This window comes from Tympanuchus pallidicinctus, unplaced genomic scaffold (assembly GCF_026119805.1).
Source record: "Tympanuchus pallidicinctus isolate F22 unplaced genomic scaffold, pur_lepc_1.0 scaffold10, whole genome shotgun sequence".
NCBI lineage: Eukaryota > Metazoa > Chordata > Aves > Galliformes > Phasianidae > Tympanuchus > Tympanuchus pallidicinctus.
In genome coordinates, this window is record NW_026294619.1 from 1,581,144 (window position 1) to 1,605,332 (window position 24,189).

The following is a 24,189-nucleotide window of genomic DNA, read 5'->3' on the forward strand; positions in this document are numbered from 1 at the left end:
TTAGTTCACTAGAAAATAGCCTTGCAACTTGGAAAGAGACTGTGAAATTAATTAAGGATTGAGCAACTTGTAGTGTTGTGTTTCTGCTGCACAGCTGTTTGTAGTTCCATGCTTCTCCGGGGTTCTTAGCAGGCCTTGGGAATTTCAACAGAATTACAATTTTAAGATTCGGTTCTATATGAGATGATGTTAATCTGTTTTGCTTTGCATGCTGATGCCTCACTGAGCAAAAACTTTAAATTGAAAGAGTCCCTTTTCCCCTCCCCCTGCATATTCCAGTTCATAGCTGCTAAAGCAGCTTGGGAGCAGCTCTCCCACCTGACCCAGGGCAGCCTGAGAGGCAGGAGGCTGTTCTGCAAAACGTGAAACTGTGTGAAAAAACAGTGCAAGTTCAGAAACTGTTTTGAGCAGGGAAGAGAACAAATCAAGTTATGTGTAACCACAATCTATTAATAAACTAATGGTTTGTCTCCTGTCAGCAAGCAGAACTGATACTGAAGTTCTTGTGTCCAGTGCTGTGCCCAACATAGCTGCTTATAGGTATTCAGGCACTGAAATGGAGTGAACATCCAGCTGGGTTTCTCTTACCTGCTCACAGTCATTTTCATAGCTGTTATGTAGCAGAGACTGTGACACGAGTCTCAATTTTTTCATAAGGTGCAAAGCACTGCTTTGTATTGCACACATATTATTACAAATTTTCCAAAATTGTGTTCATTAAATGATAGTTGCCAAGTAGTGGTTTCAGTAGCCCAATGCAACAGCAGCTTTGGGATCATTATATGAAATGTGGGGGAATTTAAAGTAACTTTTGTTGTGACTTTGGTTGCAAATTTCCTCTCAAGGTTTAAAGCCAGGCTCCCTGTACTGATGGAACCCTGTTTTGCTATGGGAGCACGAAGCCTTGCTGCTCTGGCACTGGCAAACTCGCATGAAGTTTGAGAAATCCCTTTTTACTTCTGTGGCACAAAAAGGAGTAAAGAAGTTGAAAGTGGTTGGCCCTGCTAGAAATGGTGTGCTGGCTTTCTGTGAGTCACACTGATGGTTGATAAAAAGGCCAGTGCAGCTTTGTACACGTGGATGCTGACTTGATCAGTCTGGAGGAGGAGGACAATTCACAACCGTGCTGAGCAGTTTACCTGTTTGTGTGACTGCATTTTTCTTCCTGGCTTAGCTGCAGCAGCAGTTACCTCTCTGTTAGCAGTGCTAGGATGGGAAGGGTGTAATTGCTATCTGCAGGGAGCTGTGCCAGCTGGGATACTGGGGTTGTCGTCTTAGGCATCCTGCTGTGCTGATCCTGTGTAATCCCAAACGAGATGGTGTGCCTGAACTTTCAGCAACAAAACAGATTAGAGCTAGTGTCACCTGCCAGTGTTGGGTAGTTGAAAAGGCCACAGTACTCCAGTGAAATAAGATTTAGTGCAAGTGGGATGTTTCCATTGAAAGAATTTTGTACAGCCCTACTTCCTTCGACAGAAAAGGGGCAGACAGTTTTCATGCATCCATGGCAGCTACAGGAGAGCAATTTGTCCATGTCAGTCCTACCAGTTTTGCTTTGAGCCCAGTGTTTCCCCTTCAGTAGACACTGCAGGAAAAATGAGCCCTTCTCATCCTTCCACTCCTCTCCTCTGTTGCCCTGTGTGGACTCCCAGATGCATTTCTGTTTCTCTCTTTGTAGAAGTGCAGTGCTGTGTGTCAGTGCTCAAATCCAGCCAGCTAATGCTGTCATTAGTGTTGATGGTTTTTTTTCAAACTGAGTTGATGGCTCTGTCTTTGAACTGCAGCCCAATCTTTCCTTTCTGGGAGGTTTCTAGGGAGCACCACGTACCTTCTGAGAGAGTAAAGGTATTCCTCGCAGGCTGCAGCTGAACTGGCAGAGAATATATTGATGAGAGATGACTTTCTCGCTCTGTTTGTAAGAAGCTCAGAAGTGGCTAACACTTCACCCTGCTGTGGTTTCCTTGCCATGCACAGAGGTGTCAGGTGGGTGGGTCACAGCAGAGCATGCCCCAACCTCACGCCACAGGCTGCTGCACTCACCTGCCCCGTGCTAGAGAGCTCCATAGCAGCTCACAGCTTCCACAGCAGCACAGTTGGCAAAGCAAATATTGTGCAGTGTTTAGTAATGTTACTGAAGGCATAGGTTTTCTTCTCCTGTGTCCAAGGACCAATTTCTCCTGGCAACAAGAATGCACAGAAATTGAATTGAATGCCCAGAAACCCTCATGCTCTTGTTGTGTTCTTTTTCCTGCACTCCAGCAGAGAGGTGGTGGAGCAAGCCCTGCTCTGCTCCCCAAATGCTCCATCCACAGCAGGCTGGAGAGTCACAACGCTACATTTTATTGCAGCTTCTGAGTCAGTGCAACCCTTATCAGCCTGTGCTCTGTCCCAGCCTGGGTGGGGTGTTACACAGTGTTGTGAAAAGCCCCATGTAAATGGTCCGGGGCTGCATCACTTTATTTCCTTCTGACCGTATGCTGCATATGTTTCTCAGAAACTCCCCTACTAGCGTGATGATAAGAGGAGCATGTGTTACATGTTACATGAAGTAGCTCCATCCCTTCCTCTTTCTTCTTTATCTCTGCTCAGTAGCAGTGAAATGATAATGGTTTCAGCCTCTGTTGTCTTCAGGAGTGGGAGATCAAAAAACGTGTTTTATTTCAGCAAATGAATCACGCACACTCTTGGTTCTTGCACAGAGAAATCCTCTGCCAACAGTACAGATTCCAGCTAGAGTGTTTGCATCAGGCACAGATGTTGCATTAGCTAGGGTTTATCTTTACCTGCACATCAGGCAGAGTTTGAGGCCTGACTCAGCCAGAAGCTGAGAGTCAGAGTTTCCACTTCAGATTTCCTCGGTCATCATTGGTTTGCAAGCACATGTGGTTTGGGAGCTGCTCCTTGAGAGCAGTTCCCCACCTAGGTTGATGTCTCTCACGTGCTAGCTTCCCAGATAACACTGCTGCTGTTGGTACGTTACTGTGGTGCTTTGAGCTTCTTTTCTCATGGTGGTTGTTCCTTCGGGAGGGAGAGCTTTGGGTCACTTCGGGGTAGGGGGAAAAGGAGTGGGAGACTTTCCCAGCATAGTGCCCACAGAAGGATTTCCCTTTCTTCCTAAGCGTTCCTCACGGCATTTCCTTTTCATACAGGCGTCACACCCTCTCTCCCTTGTCCTTTTTATTCCTCGATGCTGGTGCTGGTTTGATTGCCCCTTCTTGTTGCCATCATCTCTGTGTTACTTAATTTGTCCCTCAACTGATGCACTCCATTTCTGAACACTCATTCACCTTGTCACCTTTTGCTCATGGCTGCACTTCAACTATGGTCGGGTTGAAGTGGTCGAACAGCAGATAGGCTGCATTAGCAGCATCCCACTGCCATGCCTCACCAATGTTTCTCTGCTGGAGAAGCGTTGCTGCACCCCACCACCTCAACTTGTATTTTGTCCTGTTATTTCTGCCGGTCGTGCTGTCCTTCATTGGTTGTTAAATTTGCTCTGTCCTCTGTGAGTCCTTTTCCTTGTCTTCTGAGTGCACTGCTTTCCCACTCTGCCCTCTTCTGTACTGAGATAAAAGTCATTTTTATTCTATTGCAGTATTGATAGCTTTGCAGCTACCCTTCAGTTCAGTGGGAGAAGTGCATGATGCTCTCTTTAGGAAACCTCACTTGATATCTTTTTCTACTCGTGTATTTGTTGTCAAGTATTTTGTGTTTCACCTTTTGTCCTCTTTCCTTTTTTGTGGCTGTGCAGATCACATCTTGCATAGGATGGCTCCAGATGAAGTTGGTGCATTTTTTTTCCCCTCCTAATTCTTCTAATATTCAGAAAGCTTATTTTTTCCAGAGAGACCACCAACTGTGTGTGGTTATTTGGCCATCGTACTGTTCTGTTGTTCTCAGTCTGTTTGGATGTTTATTAGCGTCTTGGCTCTTGCTTTTCTCCTTTTCTTGCCTGATTGAAGGCCTGCCCCAGTTTGTTGGGGCGTTCTAAGAACTGAATAACAGTATTTGATGGTCTCTGGAAGAGCCTCTGCACATCAGGATGAAGACTCTCCCTGTAGCCTTTCGCTACAAGCTGACGCAATTATTTTCCCTTCAAATTACATCTGAAAACACAGTTGTGGTGAAATTCCTTTTGGTATTTCTTTGCAAATTCTGAGTTTCCTTGGATGCACACTGACAGGAGCTCCCAGTCCTGCATGTTGTCTCTGTGTGGGGCTCCATCCCTCCTGGAGATGGCTTTGCTACAAGGAAGCCTAACAGCAGGAAGCATCAGCACCAGTGTGCAGCCCTGGGCAGTTGCGTTGGCTCTGGCAGTGCCAGCAAGCCTTCACAGTCAGTGTTCCTGGGTCAGCCTGAGCACGGCCTGTCCCACCAGAACAGCTGAACACAGCCAGGTGTTAGCATGCTGAAATGGTGTTGTCCCACTCAAAGCACATCTCTGTCCAGAGCAAACAGCTCTTCACAAACCCAACGAGGGCATCCTGCCCAGCGGTACGGTGGTGGGATTTGGGGCTTTCCCTGTGTGGGAAATGTCATGGCTGTTGTTGCAAATGTCTGTGTTCTGGAGGTAATGCTGGTTGTTCTTTCTTTCTTTCCTTCCCTCGCCTGTCATTTGCAGATGTTAATGCAGGAGAACGAGTTCAGACCAATAGTGTAGCTACAGCATCAGCCTCCAACTCCACCTGAACCGGTACCAAGCAGCCAGCTGCACAGGAAAATCACCAGTAATTTGAGTCTTGCTCAGCAACACTGGTCACATTTGGAAAGAAAATTAAAAAGAGGAAAAAAAGCAACCAACCAACCAACCTGTTCATTTTAGTGTTCAATTTTTTATTATTATTATTGCTGTTCTTATTTAACCTTGTAAAATATCTATAAATACGAACCAGTTTCATTGTATCTCACTCTGCAGGGTGTCCGGGGCAGGGACTAGGTGGGGGGAGGAGGGAACGCGGAGCAATACAACACACCAGTGTCTCTCCCCTCAACAATCACTTCATGTTGGAAGTTTGCTGTTGTGTACTTCAGAACCAGGACTCTTGCCTCATGCCCTCTCCCACAACGGAAAGAAGGAAAAAAAAAAAAAAAAAAAAAAAAAGAGAGAAAAAAAAAAGGCAAAACAAAAAAAAAAAGAACCCCCAAACCTCATTCTCTGCTGAAGTTCTTTTTTTTTTTTTTAACCTCTTTTTTTATTTTCTTTTTAAGTGAAGTTTCGGACTTTGATGTAGTGCACAGCTTGAATTTGGTCGGGAGCTTAGCAGGGGTCATTCAACAGAGCTCAGCGTTCGGTGCCAGCGAATCCACGCCCCGGGCCGACCGACGGGCGACTGACAGCTGCCCTGGCTGGCATGGTAGGACATAGGCTGCCTGGGGGAGGGGGGAGGCTTACGTGTGTCTTAAGGCTTGAGCTGCTAGTGGCAGACTTTCCTTTCACAAATCAGTGCTAGCGATGAAGAGACCTGCAGCTTCCTTCCAAGAGGAGCCCTTTGCACGGCTCTATATAATATAATACACACACAGGCGGAGGCGAGCGGTTGTGGTTGGGGCAGCGGAGGGGATGGCGAGGGCCGGGCTGAGAGGTGCCACCGCCTGAGCGATTGTCCAGTCCCAATTGGAATAGGCTTCCCTTTCCCGAGATGTACAGGAAAAGGACACCGGGATTTATAATGTGAACTGTAACAGTCTTCTACTGGTTTATTTTGTAATATTTTTTAACTGCAGCTTTAACTCGCAGGATGCCACATTCTACGGTAGCTCTGATTTTAAATCCACGGCTAGAGTCTGTATTTAAATTTCATCTTTTTAACCTCTTTGCTTTTTTGATCTCTATTTATTGATGCGCGTTGCCACGTTGCCATTCTGTTTTTACATCGGTAGAATATTAATAAACTACACATCGGAGTGCTATCAACAGTAATTGTACCTGCTGACTTGTAGGAAAGCTGGCTACATATGAGTGTGTGTGTATATATATTATATAAATATATACATGTATACATAGAGACAACACTGTTTTTTTTATTTTGTCTACAATCTCGCAGCAGTCTGACTGAAGCGTGAGGCGGGTGCTTGTCGTAGCCCAGGCTCCGGGTTTCCCCCCCGCGAGGGCGAGTGGTGCACGGTCCCACCTCTGCCCCATCCCAAGCAATATCCCCGGGGAGGACAGGTGGAGGAGCTCCCCCTTGCCTTGCGCTCCTTAGGAGCCGCCTCGGTGCTTACCGGCTCTGTCTGACCCGAGGGCCTGAGACAGGTGGTTGGTTTGGGGGCAGCGTGCGGCCCTTCGCGTGGCCTGGCAGCGGCTCCAGCACACCCCGTGGCTGCGGGGGCTCTGCTCACGGCCTTCCCTTCTGTGCATTTCACCCTGCTTGTGTGGGGCTTTTTGGAAACTCGTCTCCGAGTGCTGCCCGATCATGGTGGGAGGGAGGAGCAAACGCCCACCCTGAAACCGCTAAGCTCTTACGTTATGCCCCACATCAATTTGCTGTCGGGGAAAAAAGCATTTCCGTGCTTTACAGTGGCTGTCCCTAAATTCTGGCTGATGGTAGAGGAAGGCGCACTGCCTCTTCAGAGCTGAAGGCTTTCAAAATCCTCACGCGTGACACAATTGAAAGGGCTGAGAGCGTCCTAAGGACGGGACGCGGCTCACACAGGTAAGTGCAGGGGCTCAGCAGTGGCCCAGCCATCCATGTAGTGCAGGAGACCCACAGAGCAGGGCGGAGGGTGGATCTGCTGCAGGACGAGAGCGCTGGGCCGTGGCCTGTAGGCGCCGCTGCTTGGAGGCAGATAGATGACCGAGTCTTTAAAATGTAAAACTGAGACAAAATTGCTGCTCGTTCCAGGAAATGTGGCTTTTTCTTCCTTTCTTTTCTTCTTTTTCTCCTTTCATTGAAGTCTAGCGGAGGAGAGTGAAGAGCTTTGCTCCCGTTCTGTGCCGTGTCTGTGTGCGCTGTGTGGCTGTTAGCCGGGGGTCGGGGTGCCCCGGGGAGTTTGTTTGTTTGTTTGTTCGTTCGTTTCAAGGATCATGGCAGGATCACCGACTCTTTTATACAGTGAGATCCAGGTCTTTGAATAACCTTTTTTTTTGTAAATAAGAAGAAAAAAAAAAAAAATACGCAGGAAAAAAACAAACAAAAAAACAAACAAAAAAACAAAAAAAAACAAAGGAAACCACAAAGCTCCTCACCAAATTCAAGCTTGTACATTATTATTTTTGGTTGTTTTTAAATTTTGAGTTTTATTGTTTTGTATGTAAATATGTGGACCCAGGAACTGTTATTAATGAGCAAAAAGTTACCGTTCAGGGCAGTGATTCTGTTTAATAATCAGACAAAATGTAGACGAGCTTTTTAAAGCCATATAGTTTTAACTCTGTACAGTAGGTACCGGCCTGTATTATTGTAACAATAACTCTAGCGATGTATAGTGTATCTATATAGTTTGGAGTGCCTTCGCTTCCATGATTTTTTGAATTTTATTTCCCTTTTTTTTTTTTTTTTTTTTTCCTCCTTTGTTAACAACATCCCCCACACAACCGCATCTCCGCTCCCCGCTTTTAATTCGGAGCGCTGCCAGGTTTCAGCGGTACCCCGATCCCGAGCGGAACGAAAGGAAACCCTCCTCGCCCCCATCTCACCCGAGCCACGGCTTTGCTCTGGACGTCCCCGGTTCCCCCTGCCCTCCTCCCCCCTCTAGCAGTGACCGGTTTCATTCTCCACTCTCTCGCCCGCAGCAGCCCTACGGCTGGCGGCTGCGCGCGGCTTTGCTCGTCTTCCCCCCACCATCAATGGTGGATCCTCCGCCATCATTGATGGATCCCCCACCGTCATGGACGAAGGGCCCTCTGCCGTCAGCAGCGAAGGGACCCCGCCATCGTCGCTGGGCCCTGCGGGGGCTCTCGGAGCAGGGGGCTCCTCACCGCATCCCCTCCCCACAGTCACTTTTGGTTTCTTAAGATGGCAAGTTGAACATGTCTCTTGAGTTCTTGCGCCCAGCACGAAGGCCTTGTTTCTACAATTAGTCCGCTTGTGTTTACTACCTGGTTAGTGTTCCACCTGAGGTTGTCTTGAATATGAAAACACTTCACCCTGTACCAAACCAAAGGTTGCTGTTTTGTTTCGGAGCATCTTGCGTTCATTCCGGTGAAGCAGAGGCTGCACTTTTTCTGGTGACACAAAGGTCAGTGACGTCACGTTGCTTCTGATGGTCCGCTCAGAGCTGTTACTCTCTTCCCTCCGTCTGGGGCTCGGTTTTGACAGTGTATGGTCTCCATCTGTCCTCTTGTCAATTCCACAACGCGTAGGTCTCTGAGATGGAGCCGATGGTGATCGGGGTCCCCTCTGGGCACCCAATTAAGACACTGCTGTTCTTAATGCTAAGTAACTTACCTACCTTACAAGGAAAAACAAACAAACAACACCAAAAAAAAAACAAATCACAAAAGAAAATTGGCTAATCACAGATCCCTGGTCGCTTTCTCCCATTATTTTTAAGCAAAGCTTTGCTTACAGCAGTGGCAGGTGCCTATGGCGTGCCACTGTTGAGCACATCCAAGGCCCCGGCTCGTCGGTCCCCTCTCCGAAAAGCAGACAGCCTTGGACGGACGGACGGACGGCGCCAGCCTCCGCTCCGGGTCTGCCTTTCTGAGGTGGGGAGAGGTGCCTGGGTCCCAGGTTCTTCCCACAGGGCTCTTAGGCAGTTTTGTTCCTAGTTCGTTTTGTTTTGGAGCCCTGCAATAACAGCAAAACGACCAGAAAGGAAAACAGTACCTAAGGAGTTAGCTTGAGAAAAGTAGCTTCCTTGTGTTGGTCTTTCTCAATTTATTTTTAATATATATATATATATACATACATATATATATATATATATAAAATATATTTATATATATATAATTTGCTTGCCTGTAAAATTTGCGTTCATTAATGTGTTGCTGATGGATCACTTGGGCCTGTACACACCGATTAGTGTGACCACTTCCATCTTAAAAACAAATCTAAAATATATATATATATATATTAAGGACTGTGGGTTGTATACAAACTATTGCATACACTTGTGCAAATCTGTCTTGATTTAAAAGGAAAAGCAAAACCTGTATAACATTATTACTACTTGAATGCCTCTGTGACTGATTTTTTTTTTTTTTTTTTTTTTTTCATTTTAAATATAAACTTTTTTTGTGGAAAGTATGCTTAATGTTTTATTATTTCCCCCGCCCCATTCCCCTTGTAAATACGTTTTGTTCTGTGTGACTCGGTTCGGAAATAGTTAACTGGTACTGTAATTTGCATTAAATAAAAAGTAGGTTAGCCTGGAAATGAAATTGAAAATTCCCAAGTGTGTGGTCTTTATTTCAAAGTCTTGCCCCCCTTCCTTCCTCCTCCTCTCCTCCTTCTCTGCCCCTTGTTCCTCACCCCCGCACCTTTTTCCACTCCGCGAGAATAGGTGGACATGAATCTTTGTAATAATAATAAAAATAAAAATAGAAAAAAAAAAATAATCATGAGAAATAAGCATGTTTTCTTAAATGAGCTGTGTTACTCCATGATACTTTTCCAAGAGGTGCCAGCTTGTCTCTGATGCCGTTTGATTTGATGGAGAGAGGAACCCTGGGACATGATATCTCAAATTGAATCCAAGCGATCTTCCTTTACTGTCCACCTATAGATACAAACTTAAGAACCTGTGTAAACTGCTGGCTTTGAATACTGCACTCATCGTTTCTTTTTTTCCTTTTCCTCATTTGGTCCCATTAGTAACGTTATTTGGTGGTGATTTGTAAAGTTTGTCAAGACCACGTCCAGTGGACCGTTCCTCCAGCAAATCAGCACGTAGCTATCTCTGAGTTGGGTTTCCGGTACTGGATAATGTGTGTATTAAACATGACATGTCTATTAGCGCAAAAGAAAAATAAATAAAAAACAAAAAAAACGAATAAAAATTCCTTTTTTTTTTTTTTTTTTTTTTTTGGGCTGGCTGACCTGGCCGAATCCATTCTGTCGCTATCCTAAAGGCTAGATGCAAGGTCATGTGACTGCTGCTTCAATAAAAACAAATTTATATTGCACGGTGGCTCCTCTGGCTTTGTTCGGGGATGTGAGTGGGGTCACAGCTCTGCAGCCGGGCTCGGGGTGCTCCCGATAGGTGGGGTGGGCTGACACGGAGCCCCTTGGAGCGGGTGGCAGCCGCCCCAGGCCTCCAGCTGGGCTCTGCCGCTGCTCCGTGGTCTGCTCTGCGCTCCGGCCTCCCGGGTGGCAGAGAGGGTGGGGACGGGACCAAAGCACCATCCACTGTTGGCTGCAGGCACTGGGGATGCTCTGCTCCAGCAGCTCTGGAAGCGGCCAGTTGTACCGCGGTGGAGTCACTGATGGAACTGCTTGGTGAGTTCTTACTGATTTGAATTTTGCCCTTCGTCACGATCCTTGGAAATCGGGGACCTTGAGCACTTTCCTTTTTAAACACGTGCACTGGCGCCTTGTGTTCTCTCTATTTTACTGCAAATGCCCTTTGATCAGGACCCTGTTTTAATTTGAAACCATTACCCCTTGTCCTATCACCGCAGACCCTGCTAAAGACTGTCCTCTTCACCCCCCTCATAACCCTCCTTTAGGTACTGAAAGGCTGCTCTCAGGTTTCCCCAGAGCCTCTCTTCTCCAGGCTGAGCAGCCCCAGCTCTCTCAGCCCATCCTCATAGGAGAAGTGTTCCATCCCTTGGATTGTTTTTGTAGTCAGTCCTCTTCTGGATGCACTCCAACAGGTCCACATCCTGTCCTGAGGACTCCACATCTGGACGCAGTATTTCAGGTGAGGTCTCACCAGCACAAAGTAGAGGGACAGGATCACCTCCCTCAAACTGCTGGCCACACTTCTTTTGATGCAGCCCAGGATCCGGTTGGCTTTCTGGGCTGCAAGGGCACATTGGTGGCTCGTGTCCAGCTCCCCATCCACCAATACCTCCAATTCCTTTTGTGGCTGGGCTGTGTTCTATCCTTACATCCCCCAGCCTGTACTGATTAGTGTTCCTCAGCCCAGGTGCAAGACTTCACGCTTAGCTTTGTTGAACCTCATGAGTTTCTCGTGGGCCTACTGCTCATCTGGATCTCTCTGGATGGCATTCACTTAACAGTAAGCTGTGCTCAAGTCTACTGGCTGATTATGACACCTTAAGATTCTTGTCAGTGCTCAACACAACACAAAGCAGCACTGAGCTGTGTGTATTACAACAGCCTTTTCCATCAGTGTGCCTGTGCCATCCAACCGACAGCCACCTCGGGTGTAAGTACAGGTGGTGCCAGAGCTGCTGACTGTGGTTTTCACCTGCAGGAGGCAATCCCATTCTGCACACTCACATGCATTCATGTTCTCCAAGCCAATGCCAGCTCCCTGGGATGTGGAAAGAGGGGAACAAACCCCATCTTCCCTCACTTGCAATGTGCCTGCCCTCTCCTTTCAGTAACCTGGCTGCGTAATCAGGCCCTTTGCCAGGCGAGAGTGGAGTATAACAGATTATTTGAAGATGTTTTCTGTACTGACCTGAACTGTACCATTAATGTTCCTCAAGACGTTGCGGTTCACAATCCTGGGACGTGCAGTGGCTCCCAGCTGGGTAGTGTTTGGATTGTGCATGTCAGAGCCCTTTCCCCTTTCTAAGAGGCCTGGGATCAGGCTGGGTTGTCAATGGCAGCTGGCTCTGCAAGAAATGACAGATCTGGGGCTTTTCCAGGGATGAGAAATGGTTTGCATTTGGCCAGGTGGGAGAATGATGTGGGCTGGCGGGTTCAGTTGGTGTGGGATCAACACGGTGTTTGCAAAAGGCTTTGACTACAGATGCTGGCTATTGCTGACTCATAGAGAGGAAGAAGAAAAAAGAAAAAAAGATTTCATTCTTAGGATCAGTCCTGCAGCAGCTCAGGGAGAGAGAAGCAAATGCAGCTTCGTAGTGCTGATGGGAGCGGCTGCTTCTCAAATGCTGGAGAGGGGAAACAGTGAACAAGCAGATGCTGCTGAGTGGGTGCATGGGAGGGCAGCAGGGCGGGTGCTTGTCGTTTAGGAGTTACATAGGAACATGGCTCCGTGTTGCTGCATCTGTATTCAGAGCACTGGCATTGCTCGTGCTCACTGCCACCATTGTCACCAGGAGCAACGGCACCGGGTCCGTGCTGCACAGCTGCCATTGCTCAGCACAGTTTGCAGCACTGCACACTGCTTGGCCTCTCCCCAAGGAAGGGGATGGACGGCCCTGTGTCCAGCACTGACCTGAGGGTACCAGGATGGCCGTGCAGAGGGGGCTGCTGGGGAGGGTGGAAGGGATCTCTGAGCCCCTACACAAAGGATGGGGTTCTGGCATGTGGAGACGGGCTGAGAGGAGTGGACTGGACCAGGCAGCAGGAGGTGGAGGAAAGGGAGATGGAATTATGCTGTTGGAGCAGGAGCCAGAGCAGCCTCTCTTTCCCAGGTTGTGGCAGGAGCACTTCCAGGAGGTGGCTGAGTCAGTAACAGCCACGTCTGAGCCCTGCAAAGCCTTCAGTGTGTGAGGACTGTGCTTGTGGTTTTATGACCCTGCAGCTGTGCGAGGGCTGAGCTGAGCCCAGCAAAGCAGCAGGCAGAGCCCAAGTACCCATGTGAGACCAGAACAGAGTGCCGCTCAGAGAGCAGGAGTGCAGCTGCTGTGTGATGGCTGTGCTGCTCTTTAAGGGAGGCAGGAGAGACAGAAGACTGTGGGTTTGTTATCAGTTAGCGTCTGGGGAAAGGTGTGCTGCCTTCATGTTATCCCATCGATAGGCCTTTCTGCTGGTTGGAACTGCAGAAAGGATCTTCTCACCCCACACTGCGAGAGCCAAGGCCACAGGGAAGACCTGAGACCATCTGCCTTCATTCTATCACTCCAAAGGGACCAATTTCCAGCCACACTCACTGCCCCTCTGGAGCTTGTGTTCTGTGGTCCCTCCAGGCCCCATTGGGACACAGAAGAGCTGTATGTCGCTGCCAGGCTCCTCCCAGGAGCTTCTGGAGGCAGTGCAGGGCAAGTGCCATCATCCAGGTGCCTGTGCTGTACTGGTGCAGCCCTGAAGGCATCTGCTGTGTTTGTTTCAGATGCAGCTCCTCCCCAGGGCTGTTCTGGTTCCTGCCAGGAGGGAATGGTGCATTCTTGTGCTACTGATTTATGAGCTCAATTCCCTCTCACTCTGCTCATTTTCTTTCTCAAAGCACATTCTGTAACCCCACATGTGATGACTGAAAGCAGTTTCTGGAGCAGTTTCCCACAGAAACCTTGCCCTGGCATTCAGTATCCATGCAATGCAACATCATGTGGAGAAGAGGGCTTTTCCCTGACAGCGTCCCTTAGATCACACCAAAAGCCACGGCATGTTTAGCTCAGCCTGCACACAGCACTCATCCCCTGCTCCTGGCTGCCGTGCTGGGCTGCATCCCTGGGGAAGGCAGGGATGCTGCTCCCTACATCTATTCCCACACCTGTTAGAATGCTTCTTGTCTTTTAACCACGACAAATTGTACAGCATGCCACACAGAGGAAGTTTATTTCCACGTGCAATCTCAGAAATACAATGAATGCTTCGTTGGCTTGCTCTTCCTGTTCTCCTGTTGAGCTGCATCAAGTTTTCCATGTCACTCTTATTACACTGGATCTTGTGATTCATGTTATCCCCTCTTTCAACCAGGCTAAATTTGTCCAAGGTGGCCTGAGGCAAAGGAACCAATGCCCTGCAAACCCGCTCCTCCCACACTCTGTGATTTTGCTTTCTGTTTCTACATTTGTTACCTTTGTTTCCAGTGCTTTGCGAGGAACACCATGGGAATTTTCCCCAGTCCATAAACCCTGCCACACTCATCCTCACAGCATCCTCACCAAAACCCATCACCCATCTCTGACTCCTGCCAGACTTCACAGCATTACAGAGGCTGAGAGCCCCCCCACCCCCTTCTTGTCTGGTGCCCCTGGTCCAGGGCTGACAGCCTGGCAATGGCATTGTGGTGCAGCAGTGTTCCTCTCTCCAGTCCTCATTTACAGCTCAGTGGACTACAGGAGTACTCCATTTTTTTTTTCCTCTCTCTCTTCTATCTGCCACTCGCCCACTTCAGTCCACTGAGTGGAAAAGTGATGCAAAATATTTCCAGAAATGCCCTGGTGGGCCTGGATTTTTGAACAACTGCTGGTTTTGAAGGAATGGAGCAATGCTCACAATTAGCTGGAGCTGGACCATGCCTGTGGCTCCCCAACACAAAGCACAGGTAATCAGGTCCAAAGAGGTGCTGGAAGTACGCAGATATCATACGCACTGGCATTGCTGAGTAAGTTATAACTCTAGGAACGGTGAGTAAGCAAGCATTTGAGGTGTTTGGTCATGGCTGTGCTTGAGTTTGATGTTGGGATTGGTATAAACGTACCTCTGAGACGCTGAACCCAGAGAGTTTTGACAGGTGAGTGCTGGAGAGCTGACAGCTTCCTGCTCAGATGCTGTGTCTCACTGCCTGTGTCTACGGCCCGCTGGCTGCTGGCATCCTGAGCCTGAGCAACCCCTGCCTGCACATCAGAATGTGCCAGCATTCTTCCTGCTTTTCCCCCATAGATGAAGGGCAGAGCGACTAATGCTGTTCTAAGAAATAAGGTACTACCCAGAAGTGGTCTCCATCAGGATGAGAAAAAGCACAAAGAGGTCCAGATCTGATTGTTAGTGACAGAGGCTGCCTGGCTGGCAGAAGCCTCTCACTGAGGCCAAGGGTGTCTTTCCTAAGTGCATGACATGAAAAGATGGTGCAAGGTCTGGCACAATTAGTAGCTCATCAAAGAGGGGTTTCATTCAACTACAATGCCCATAAGTGGTGCTGTTGATACAACTTGCTCTCTGCTTTACTCCATTAAGGCAAGCAGTGGGATGTGCTTGAGAAAAGCTGTGTGCAGGGGCTCACCTTGATACATCCCACTGCTGGAATGTTTTGTCATTCAGTGTTACTGATAAAAGGAAGCACCATCAAAAGCTCAGGAGCACATCACTGTTGGCCTGCTCCAGGAATACAAGTAAGAATATCAAAAGTGGTCTCTCACTCAAACTTCTCTAATAATTAGAAGAGAAAAATTAGCTAATGAGGTTCAGTGGTCGATGGGTAGAGGGGTTGGACTGGGACTGTCACACTGTTGTTTGGTTCCAAGACAGCATAGCTGGTGGGCAGTTGAAGGGTCAAATAATGAATTTTGCATTCTGGACGCCTTGGAAAAAGTAAATGTAATGTGCTTCTATCTCCTTCCCTATGCTCTGAGCTCAGATCAGTGAGGGGAAGGGAAACTCACCGTATTCATATCTCTAGGAGGCCATGCCATCTTTGTCTGGTCCATCAGCAGGGCTCACTGCTGGCTCCTGTGGGCTCTCTTCACGCTGAGGTTTACACACATCCTGTGCAATTGGGGCAGAGTGAGAGCTATCAGCCACAGTCTGTCCACTGTTGGTCCTGCCCAAAGCAGTGCTGGCTGTCTCAACAGGAGGAGCTCCCCTCATCTTGCTGGCAGGCATCTCCTGGTGTAATGCTGGATCAGCCAATAACTCTTCCACACTCCCATGGATGATCTGATGAGCAGCATAGATGTGTTTCCTTTGGGATTGCCTCACTGCAAAGGAAAAGAGGTAAGAAAGGCTTTTCCTTGGGAACATGCAGCACAGGGCTCTCTGTGGGGGAGGTGGGAGGGGCAGCTCCTGGCCTTTCTGGAGCTCTGGAAAAGCCAATCGCAGGAAAAACATCACACCCCAACAACTTTGGTGAAAGTGTTCTACTGCCACCTAATAGCAGCACCCAACTGTGCACTTCACTTGGAAGATGAGCTCCCCCTGCCAGTGGAAAGCACAGCCCGTGTCATCCTTTCCAGCTCAGGGCACAACTGCACAGGTTAGTGGGCCTTAAATTAGCTTCTCCTTCAGTGCCTGTAAATTGTAGCAGGTTTCTAGAAGAGCAGAGCTGAAACCTGCTCTTTATTTTATGATTATGCCTACACTGAGAAAGAGTTCAAAGAAAGACATGGAGACAGTGCAGATTCATTAAGCCACCCATCCTATCATCTCCCTTTTGCTCCTGTGGAATTGTTCTTTACTGAGTTACATGGATTTCGAGCAATCTCATTTGTACAGATTTCCAGCCCACCTCTTGGGAAGTAATTACCCAAGCTAAATCACTGACCCGACAATTCATCTCTGCTATTCTTTGTTCTGTCTTTCTGTCTCTAGACTTATGACTCTGATAAACAATCACAGGGAATGAAATACTGTGTGCTTGTAGGAGGGCGAGGGAATGTTCCAGCAGTGAGAAGTGGCTGCCATCATGTTGCTTCCCTGCAGAAGCCCAAAACTTCTTGTTTTGGTCTGTTGCTGTTCAGACAGCCCTCCTTGCTCAGCATTACTCACCCAGCCTGTTTATGTTTATCCATATTCCAGCTCCATTTTGCTGACAGCAAATACAACAGATCTAGCCTGGGTTTGGTAAGCAAACCCTCACCAGCCAGCTCTCAATTCCCAGGAGAGCTTTGACTGTCCAAGGCAGTTTGGCTTCAGTTGCACGTGCACGAATTGCATGTACTATATTGGGAGTACTCTCCTGGTGTCACTGCAGTCCCTTCCTCTATCTACAAGGAGGGTTAAAAACTGGTGGCTGAGTTTTCTCCTTTTAAAAGCATTTTTTTCACACGAGAACATTGACCTTCAGTGAGGGACTGTTCAGAAGTGATGTGCAGAAGTGTCTCAGGATGAGCCAGCTCTGGATAATTCCTGCTTTTATGCATAGGAACGGGAGAGAAAGGGAGCAAGGAGAGGAGTCTACTTAATGGCAAAATAGAGATGCTTAAGGGAAAGCTGAAGGAAAGTCTGAACTTGGAAGCCCTCAAATCTTTGTGATACAAATAGACTCACTCCTCTGCAGGCCACGCAGCTGTGCTCTCAGATTGCTTCCTGATAGCTTCAAGGAATGTGCGTGCTCAGGAATGTGCTGGGTCAATAAAACACAGTTTCATAATGAATAAGCTGGCTCACAATGGGAAAAGCTTTAAAAGCTTCCACGGAAATGCAATATGCCAATGTGCTCGTGAGAGCTAACATTGCTCTTTGGTAATATTTCCTTTGGGTTCACAAGGAATAGTCACCAATTTCTGCTTCCCTGAAGGTCTCACTATGAAGGAGGTCTATGGCAGAGCCTATTCATTAAGACACACATTTGGTATTGAATCTCTTGTGAGTGCTTCTGTCACAATACTGTGCCAAACTTTGCCTAACTACGTTTGAAGGAGCTCTTGTACTTTATCACCTGTTGCTCTAGCTCTTCTTCCAGCCCCCTTTTTTCCTGGGTCTAGATCTTCCTTCCAGCCACTTTGACTGTATCTGAGACAGTGGATCCTTTGATGATTATTTTTTTTAAGTCTGCTTCGTGGGAGCACTTCTGAGATGTTTCATCCATTAGCTACTGTTGCATTTAAGCACTGTATTTTCTGGTCTGTATTTTAAGGTCTGTATTTTCCTTATTGATGGTACCTTGGTATACCTAGAATCCTAAGCCATGTTCAGGTCTTCTCTTTCTGTTCTCCTTTCTGACACCGGCTAATCTGTGTGTACTATTACCTATGCTGCAGGCTTCATTGACTACAATTACATCATCCTGCCTTGGAAGGAGTGCAGAAGCAAGGCTAGGGAGAAGAGAGCTGATTTAAGCTCACACAGAACTGTCAGCTGCTGAACAGATGCTGTTGTGACAAACACACAAACCAGGAATAAAGAGGTTTGCACAATTCCAAGATCATGAAGCATATTTGAAAGGTTTGTGTTTTCATTAAAAAAAAAAATCAGAATAAAGTAAAAGCGCCTTTGTTTTCAAGGCAGAGAAGTGTAATGAGGCAAGGACCACTTCAGACTCAGCAGTGATGCAAGTGCTCTTCATAAGTTACATCTTCTTTATATGGATGACTGGTTCAGTCACCAACCTTCTGAGTATGCTAGTCAGTGGAAAACTGAGTTAAAAACATTTATTCATGACCATCGAGGTCATGGGTTTCTGGTGTCCTCTCCTCTGTATTTTGAGATATACTTTTCCATTTTGACTATACAGAAATGCCTTTTAGCACAGCAAGATTCTCTCCTTAAAGCATGGTGCCACTACAGTCATCCTTAAAACCTTATTGGTGGCTTTGGTTTTTAACTGATTGTGAATAAAAACCATCAGAAAGGATATAATATTCCTTTCAGATACGGCCCATGTTTAAGTAATCTGCTTGTTAAAGACTTCCAGATTTTACAAATTGCCACATAACACACAACTCACAACCATGCTGCCTAAAGATTTTTTCTGTTCGTTTCTGGATGTAGTGTTTTTTCTTTTTTTCCACTTCTACAGTTATATGTTGCAGATGCAAATTGCATCAGATCCAATTCGGGCCATCAAGATCATGAGAAATTGGTGAAAAGGGACCTGCACAGTGCAGAAGAGGCATCTCAGAGAGCTGAGGCATCTCCTGGCACTGTATTTTTTCCTTTCGGTGAGCAAGAGTAAGGATGGTGAAGCAGTTCAAAAACAGCATAAATCTTGGCTCCTCACCTTTTTCTCTGATAGACATTTTCTCAATCTCTGGTATCAGGAAAGCATAAACCAGCTCTGCTACAATCTCTTCTGACTGTAGGTGAGTTCGACTACAGAACAGATGCAGAAAGTAATATTAGTATTTCATTTTTCTTTCCAGAATACCTCTGCAAGCACACAATTTCCTTGTAAATATTATCACTGTTTTCAAGTGAGTCATGGCAGTAATCATCAGCTCAGTCTATTTATCCAAAAAAATTGATGATGCAGTGCCGTGACAGTGTGACTGCTGCCCTCTGCACTGCCAGTGTCTTCAACACTGCATTGGAAAAGCAGCATTTCTGGCCACCCGAGACTCCTCATCCTCTGAGGTATTTGGGAGCCCGGCCCTGATTGATGACAAACCCACAAACATAGCTCCAAGGAATTGAGTCTTTCACAATTTAGTTTTTGGCCCTTTGCTGAGTTTGCTGAACTCTTCCCTTTTGTGACTTTGCAGCAGTCCCCATGCTCTTTACCATGCCAGTGCTCAGCGGGCTCCCAACTGGCCCAAGGGCTGCATGCATTATCTACGTTTCATTCTCCCCAAGGATTTTGACATTCTGCTCGTATTCATCTCGTTACAAACCAGACGGCTGCTGTACCATAGGGCAGTCACTGTGTCATTGGGATTTTTATGGCTCGGATCCAAAGAAAGGGCACAGAAACTGAATCAGAGCCTTGGCAGGTCCTGAAAAGTATTCATTCTCGATGCCCCAGCCCAACACAAGACCACGGCGTTCTCAACAAGTTACTCTACACAAAGCACTATCAATATGACCGAGCCCATGGAAACTGGCACTTTCTAAAAGAACGGCTACCTCAGAAGGAGAGATTTCTGTACAGCTGTATCTTTAGCATCTCTTTCAAACTGATTTTCTGTAATACTGTAAATAAATGAAAAGACCAGCATGAATGGGCATTGCTTTAGGCGGTTCCCAGATTCTCTTAAAGTTCAGTCACAGCATCACATTGGCATGGAGAAGTCTAAAAAGGGTGATTCACAGATCCCACAAGTGATTTCCAAAGGGAACCTGGCACATGCTGCATAAAAATAAAGCTCTGACAAATTTATATGCGTGCACCAGACAGTAACAGTGTGGTTCCCATCCAGCAGTCACACTAATGAGGTGGTCATGAACAGTACTGCTCTAGCCTTCCTTTCTCTTAGACTGTACATGTAACCCCAGATGCAGGCAGCTAGGCAGGTTCTAAACTGCTGTAAGTGACCTCAATGTGCTTTTTAGGAACACACCTTCTTTCCAGTTCATAAGCAATGTCATTGATTTCTACAGCCATTCTCTGAACTTCTTCCCTTGCTTGCTCTTCAGCTGTGTTCTCCATGCTACTTAAGATAATGTCTTCCAAGTAGGAGTCAACAGTGCTCTGGTGCATTTTCACCACCTGGAACAGAATACCAAGGTGTTGCTCTTACTGCCCATTGCCTTGCTAAGAGAATGGAACCAGATTTCCAGAGAAATAAAATCACCAGCCACTCTCAATTTCAGGCAGGCCAGCCGGAGGTTTAGATTCAAAGGCCCTTTCTGGGAAGAATAACTTGAGTAAAAGATTCTTCTCCAATAACTCCATCTGAGAACAAAAGGAAACAAGTTGATGTTGTGTTGAGGGACATGATTTAGTGGGAGCTATTGGGAATAGGTGAACGGTTGGACTGGATGATCTTTTAGGTCTTTTCCAACCTTGGTGATTCTATGATTCTAAGTGGAGAAATAGATGCAAAACTTATCACCAGATACATTTCTGCAGCAGGTTCACTATGAATCCAACAGCAGTTGCCTCTTCAGTTCTCATGGGCTCCTGAACAGCTGCCAAATAACAAATGCTAGCGTTGGCTTCAGTAACTTAATCAGCTTTCATTCAAGCAAATCCTGGAGGAGAAGCTTCCACTGAGCCAGACGCAGATACATGAATAACAAGGTAAAATTATTGGTTTCCTTACAATGGATGTAGAGCAAAGATTCTAGAAATGGAGCTTTTCCCTCTGCTAGTCTGAAGGGCTTAAACTAATTGCATTTTGACCTTCTTGTTTGCCACTTAGAGAACTGGAAAAGTGAAAAAGCTAAAATTAAAAGAAAAACAATCCTAATTTCAGACTCTCCTGGTATTAATTTCCTCCCATCAATTTTGGAAATTATTGGTTTAGACAATTAGGCTCCCACTCATTTGTTTCAACTGCTTCATGCAGTCAGGAGCTAGGGAACAGGAACAGGACTACATTCTAGTTATGGAATAGGATAATCTCAGGACTACTTTCTGGGCTTCACAGTTACGTTATTCATTATTGTTTCAAAACAGTCTTATGGTACCCCTTGTTATTACAGTCTACTTTTGGGGACAAAATCATTTGAAAATCTTGCTTAAAGGCATCTTTCCTGGGAGAGCCCATAGCAGTTCTGCTGGACAGACCAGGTTCTGACAAAACATTAATCCTAAAGATGGTGTAGGTTCATCTGTTTTCTAGAAGTGTTTGTGGAACTTTGGAAACTTACTCAAGATGTGTAACTGAATGCTCAACAGATCTGTCTGCACTCAGATCATCCTTAACTGTGTGCAGATGACCTTTATAGGATGCAATCACCTTCTCTTCACTAAGCCTTTCCCCTGATCACCACCTTGGTGAAATCTGAAGTGCTTCCCTTCCACCTAGACCTTCCCACAAGCTGCCTACAGTTCCACCAGTCTCCTTCTCTTGCCTGTCTGAAGATCTCATCTTCCTCCTGCCGCTGCCTCTCTTCCACCTGTCGGCGCCCACTCTCCTCCGCTTCCCGCATCCGCCTGGTCCTCTCAGCCAGCATGACAAAAGCATGGATCCTCCGCTCTTCTTGCAGCCTCAGCAGTTCTTTGGATAGGAAATCAAACATGTTTGCCAGTGCCCTTCCTTCTTCCCAGGCCAAGTGGCTTTCCATTGATGACAGCTTTAAAAAAAAAAATAAAAAAATGCAAAGAATTGTGTTACAAGCCTCAGGAATGTCCCTCTGAGTCTCAGGACGACCACAGGCATGTGAGACAGCCCTACAGCATCCCCTCACATTGACCGTGGGGAGTTCTGCATTCTTGTTTCACATGCACAGACCTGGATTGCACATACTGTAATGTGGAACTGGCCCTGATGGTACAAAGAGGCAAAAAGATGGTAAAAATAGCCACCATGAGGATGGTCCTGGTCCTGTTACACTCTGACAAGCAGTCTCCTCGCTTGGGTGAGTGGGAGGAAATAAAACACTAGATGCACTGTATTCCAGCTATTCTGAACTGTTTTTTTGTCTATGAGTATAATCAGAACAGTCACTAGGGCCTTCTTTCTGCTACTGGGAAACTGCTCCAATTCCCCAGCCTGAGAAAAGGGAGATGAAAATAAAAAGTGACAATGAAATGGTTGCTTTGCATATCCTTCATCTTTCTGTGCTAAGCTCAGCTAGAAAAAATAGGATCAAAAGATGCAAAGACAGCTTTTAACATCTGGAAAGTAAAGCCTCAATTCTTACAAACAGGGAGCTTGAGTCAAAGCTTAGGAAGCTGTACAATTTTGAGTACAGCCACATTTCTATGCTATTTTGAGGACTCATCATGTCTGTTGCAGTTCAAGGCTGTCTCAGAGAAATCTTTCCTTTTGGGTTGGACATTCACAATGTGAGCAAAGTGCAGAGGTGATACAGAAATCAAGAGGTTTAGGTACTGAGTTATTCCCTAAAGCTGTACAAGTTAAGTACTAGAGTCTATCAAGTTCAAATCAATAGTGATTATACTCAGTTTGCACAAGTGCTCAAGAAAACTCAAAATCCAGGCAATGGAAAATCAGAAAGTCTGTGACAGAGCTGAGACCCGAGTTCAGGTGTTTGGCATCACAGTGCTGCTTGTGACTTGTTTTATGGACCTGGTATGTATGACTGTATCTCAGAAAGTGACAAGATGTATGGTAAGTACATTATCTCCAGCATGGACTGTGGACAGTCTTAGGCAGGAAACAATGTCTGGAGCTGGCTGGCATGTTGTGTCTCTGTTGGAATAAACAGGCAATAGCAGAAAAGACTTGAATGTAGAACTCAAAGCATACTGGAGGTGAAATATGCCAGACAAGTAGAAATAAATCATCTTTCTTATACTGCTATGCCGTTTGCTCATGCGGTTTTTAAAAGAAAGTGGGATTGTCAGTGCTGCATGCACCTAGAAGTGACAATGCTCAGCCCATAGGTGTTCAGGATGGTGTTTACAGCAATACAGTAACTCACCATTCTTCAGGGATGAATATCAAGGAGCTAACAAGCTTCTTTCTTTTTATTGCTCAAGGTGCTGTGTTCAAAACCTACATGACATGGGGGAGAGCAACACAGGAACAAACCTGTCTTAGGATTTTGCTGTTCCTCAAGTTCGAAATTTTCATCTTTGACAATTTTATCTGGAATTTCAGTCTCAACATTTCTTAAAAAAATGCCTTTTTCTATACCAGGGAAGTTAAAAATCTGAAAAAATTGTGACCAGCTAGAACTACAGGACTATGAATCATCAGTGGCTTTCCAAAATAGGCATACACTTACACAACTATTGCACATGCATTCCAGAGTTTTAAAGTTCTAAATATTTAAAGAGTTGAGCCTTGGACTGTGTGCCTTCCGAGACTTAGTTAAAAGAGGGGAAACAAAAAAAAAGAAAAAAAAGCAAGTGCAGAGGAGTGCCAGCAGAGGGGGATAGTGGCTCTCCCAAAAGGAAATTTTGAGATCAGAGGTCAGCATCTTTTACATTTGCTCTCTCTTTTCTGAACGTCATTATATCTGAACAGCTTTCTCCTTCACTCTTACTCAGGCCTCCAGGGACAGAGCAAAAAGCTCCGTTTTTTATTAATTTCTCATTAGATGAATCCTGGATTCTATGATTTATATTCAGGCTCTCTGTATGTTGGGGAGCATCTAAAAATCATAAACAGCAAAACACGCACACCTGATTTATTTTTCGTTGGGATCTGAGGGGAGATTTTGCTGCTGCCCACCTAGCAAGATGCAGTAACTTGACTTCATCTCTGTCACACCAGTGGCTAGTGGATGCTGTTAGCACAATATGCAAACCATAGTATTGTCTCACAGTCTGTCAGTGAAACACGAGGAGAGTGGTAAAAACTATGCACAAACACCTGCAGGATTGTGGGAGTGACTCAGTATCTGAGATGGACAGAATTTCTTTATCATCTCTCCAGTCTGAGACTGCCATTCGATTAACTGTGCTCTGGAAGGCCATGGCCCTGCGAGGAAATAGGATGAGAATTTGTGTCCCCAGCACTCTCTAGATTCTTGGTAGGGAATGAGGCCTAGAATTTCTCTCTTCTCTGGACCAGTGGCAACAGCAATACGACATCACTGCTAAATTCCTAGAAGTCTCAATCCCTCCAAGATTTACAAAATAAATCCACTGATACTTCGTGCCTGAAGAGGAGACTAAGGGAGTGCCAAGCTAGAAAAGGAATTGGAAAATGATGCAGTATAAACATGCATTCAATAAAGGGCATCTGATAGGTGCAAGTGACTAGCAGACATTGTGATGCCAGGTCACAGCACCAGTCAAAGAGACAGAAAT

The 24,189-nt window shown here is 46.2% G+C and overlaps 2 protein-coding genes across 2 annotated transcripts in view; one reads left to right on the forward strand and one right to left on the reverse strand.

Moving 5' to 3' along the window:
• Positions 1–8,416, forward strand: part of GSK3B (glycogen synthase kinase 3 beta) — a 141,113-nt gene extending 132,697 nt beyond the window's left edge. The window contains exon 11 of the mRNA XM_052666199.1: positions 4,622–8,416. Coding sequence (XP_052522159.1) covers positions 4,622–4,689 — 68 coding nt within the window. The 3' untranslated portion in view covers positions 4,690–8,416. The remainder of the gene's footprint in view (positions 1–4,621) is intronic.
• A 5,243-nt stretch (positions 8,417–13,659) lies between these two features.
• CFAP91 (cilia and flagella associated protein 91) overlaps positions 13,660–24,189 on the reverse strand; it is a 31,993-nt gene continuing 21,463 nt past the window's right edge. The window contains exons 13-16 of the mRNA XM_052666338.1: positions 21,318–21,539; positions 19,859–20,007; positions 18,583–18,674; positions 13,660–15,622 (exon numbers count right to left, since the gene is read on the reverse strand). Coding sequence (XP_052522298.1) covers positions 15,321–15,622; positions 18,583–18,674; positions 19,859–20,007; positions 21,318–21,539 — 765 coding nt within the window. The 3' untranslated portion in view covers positions 13,660–15,320. The remainder of the gene's footprint in view (positions 15,623–18,582; positions 18,675–19,858; positions 20,008–21,317; positions 21,540–24,189) is intronic.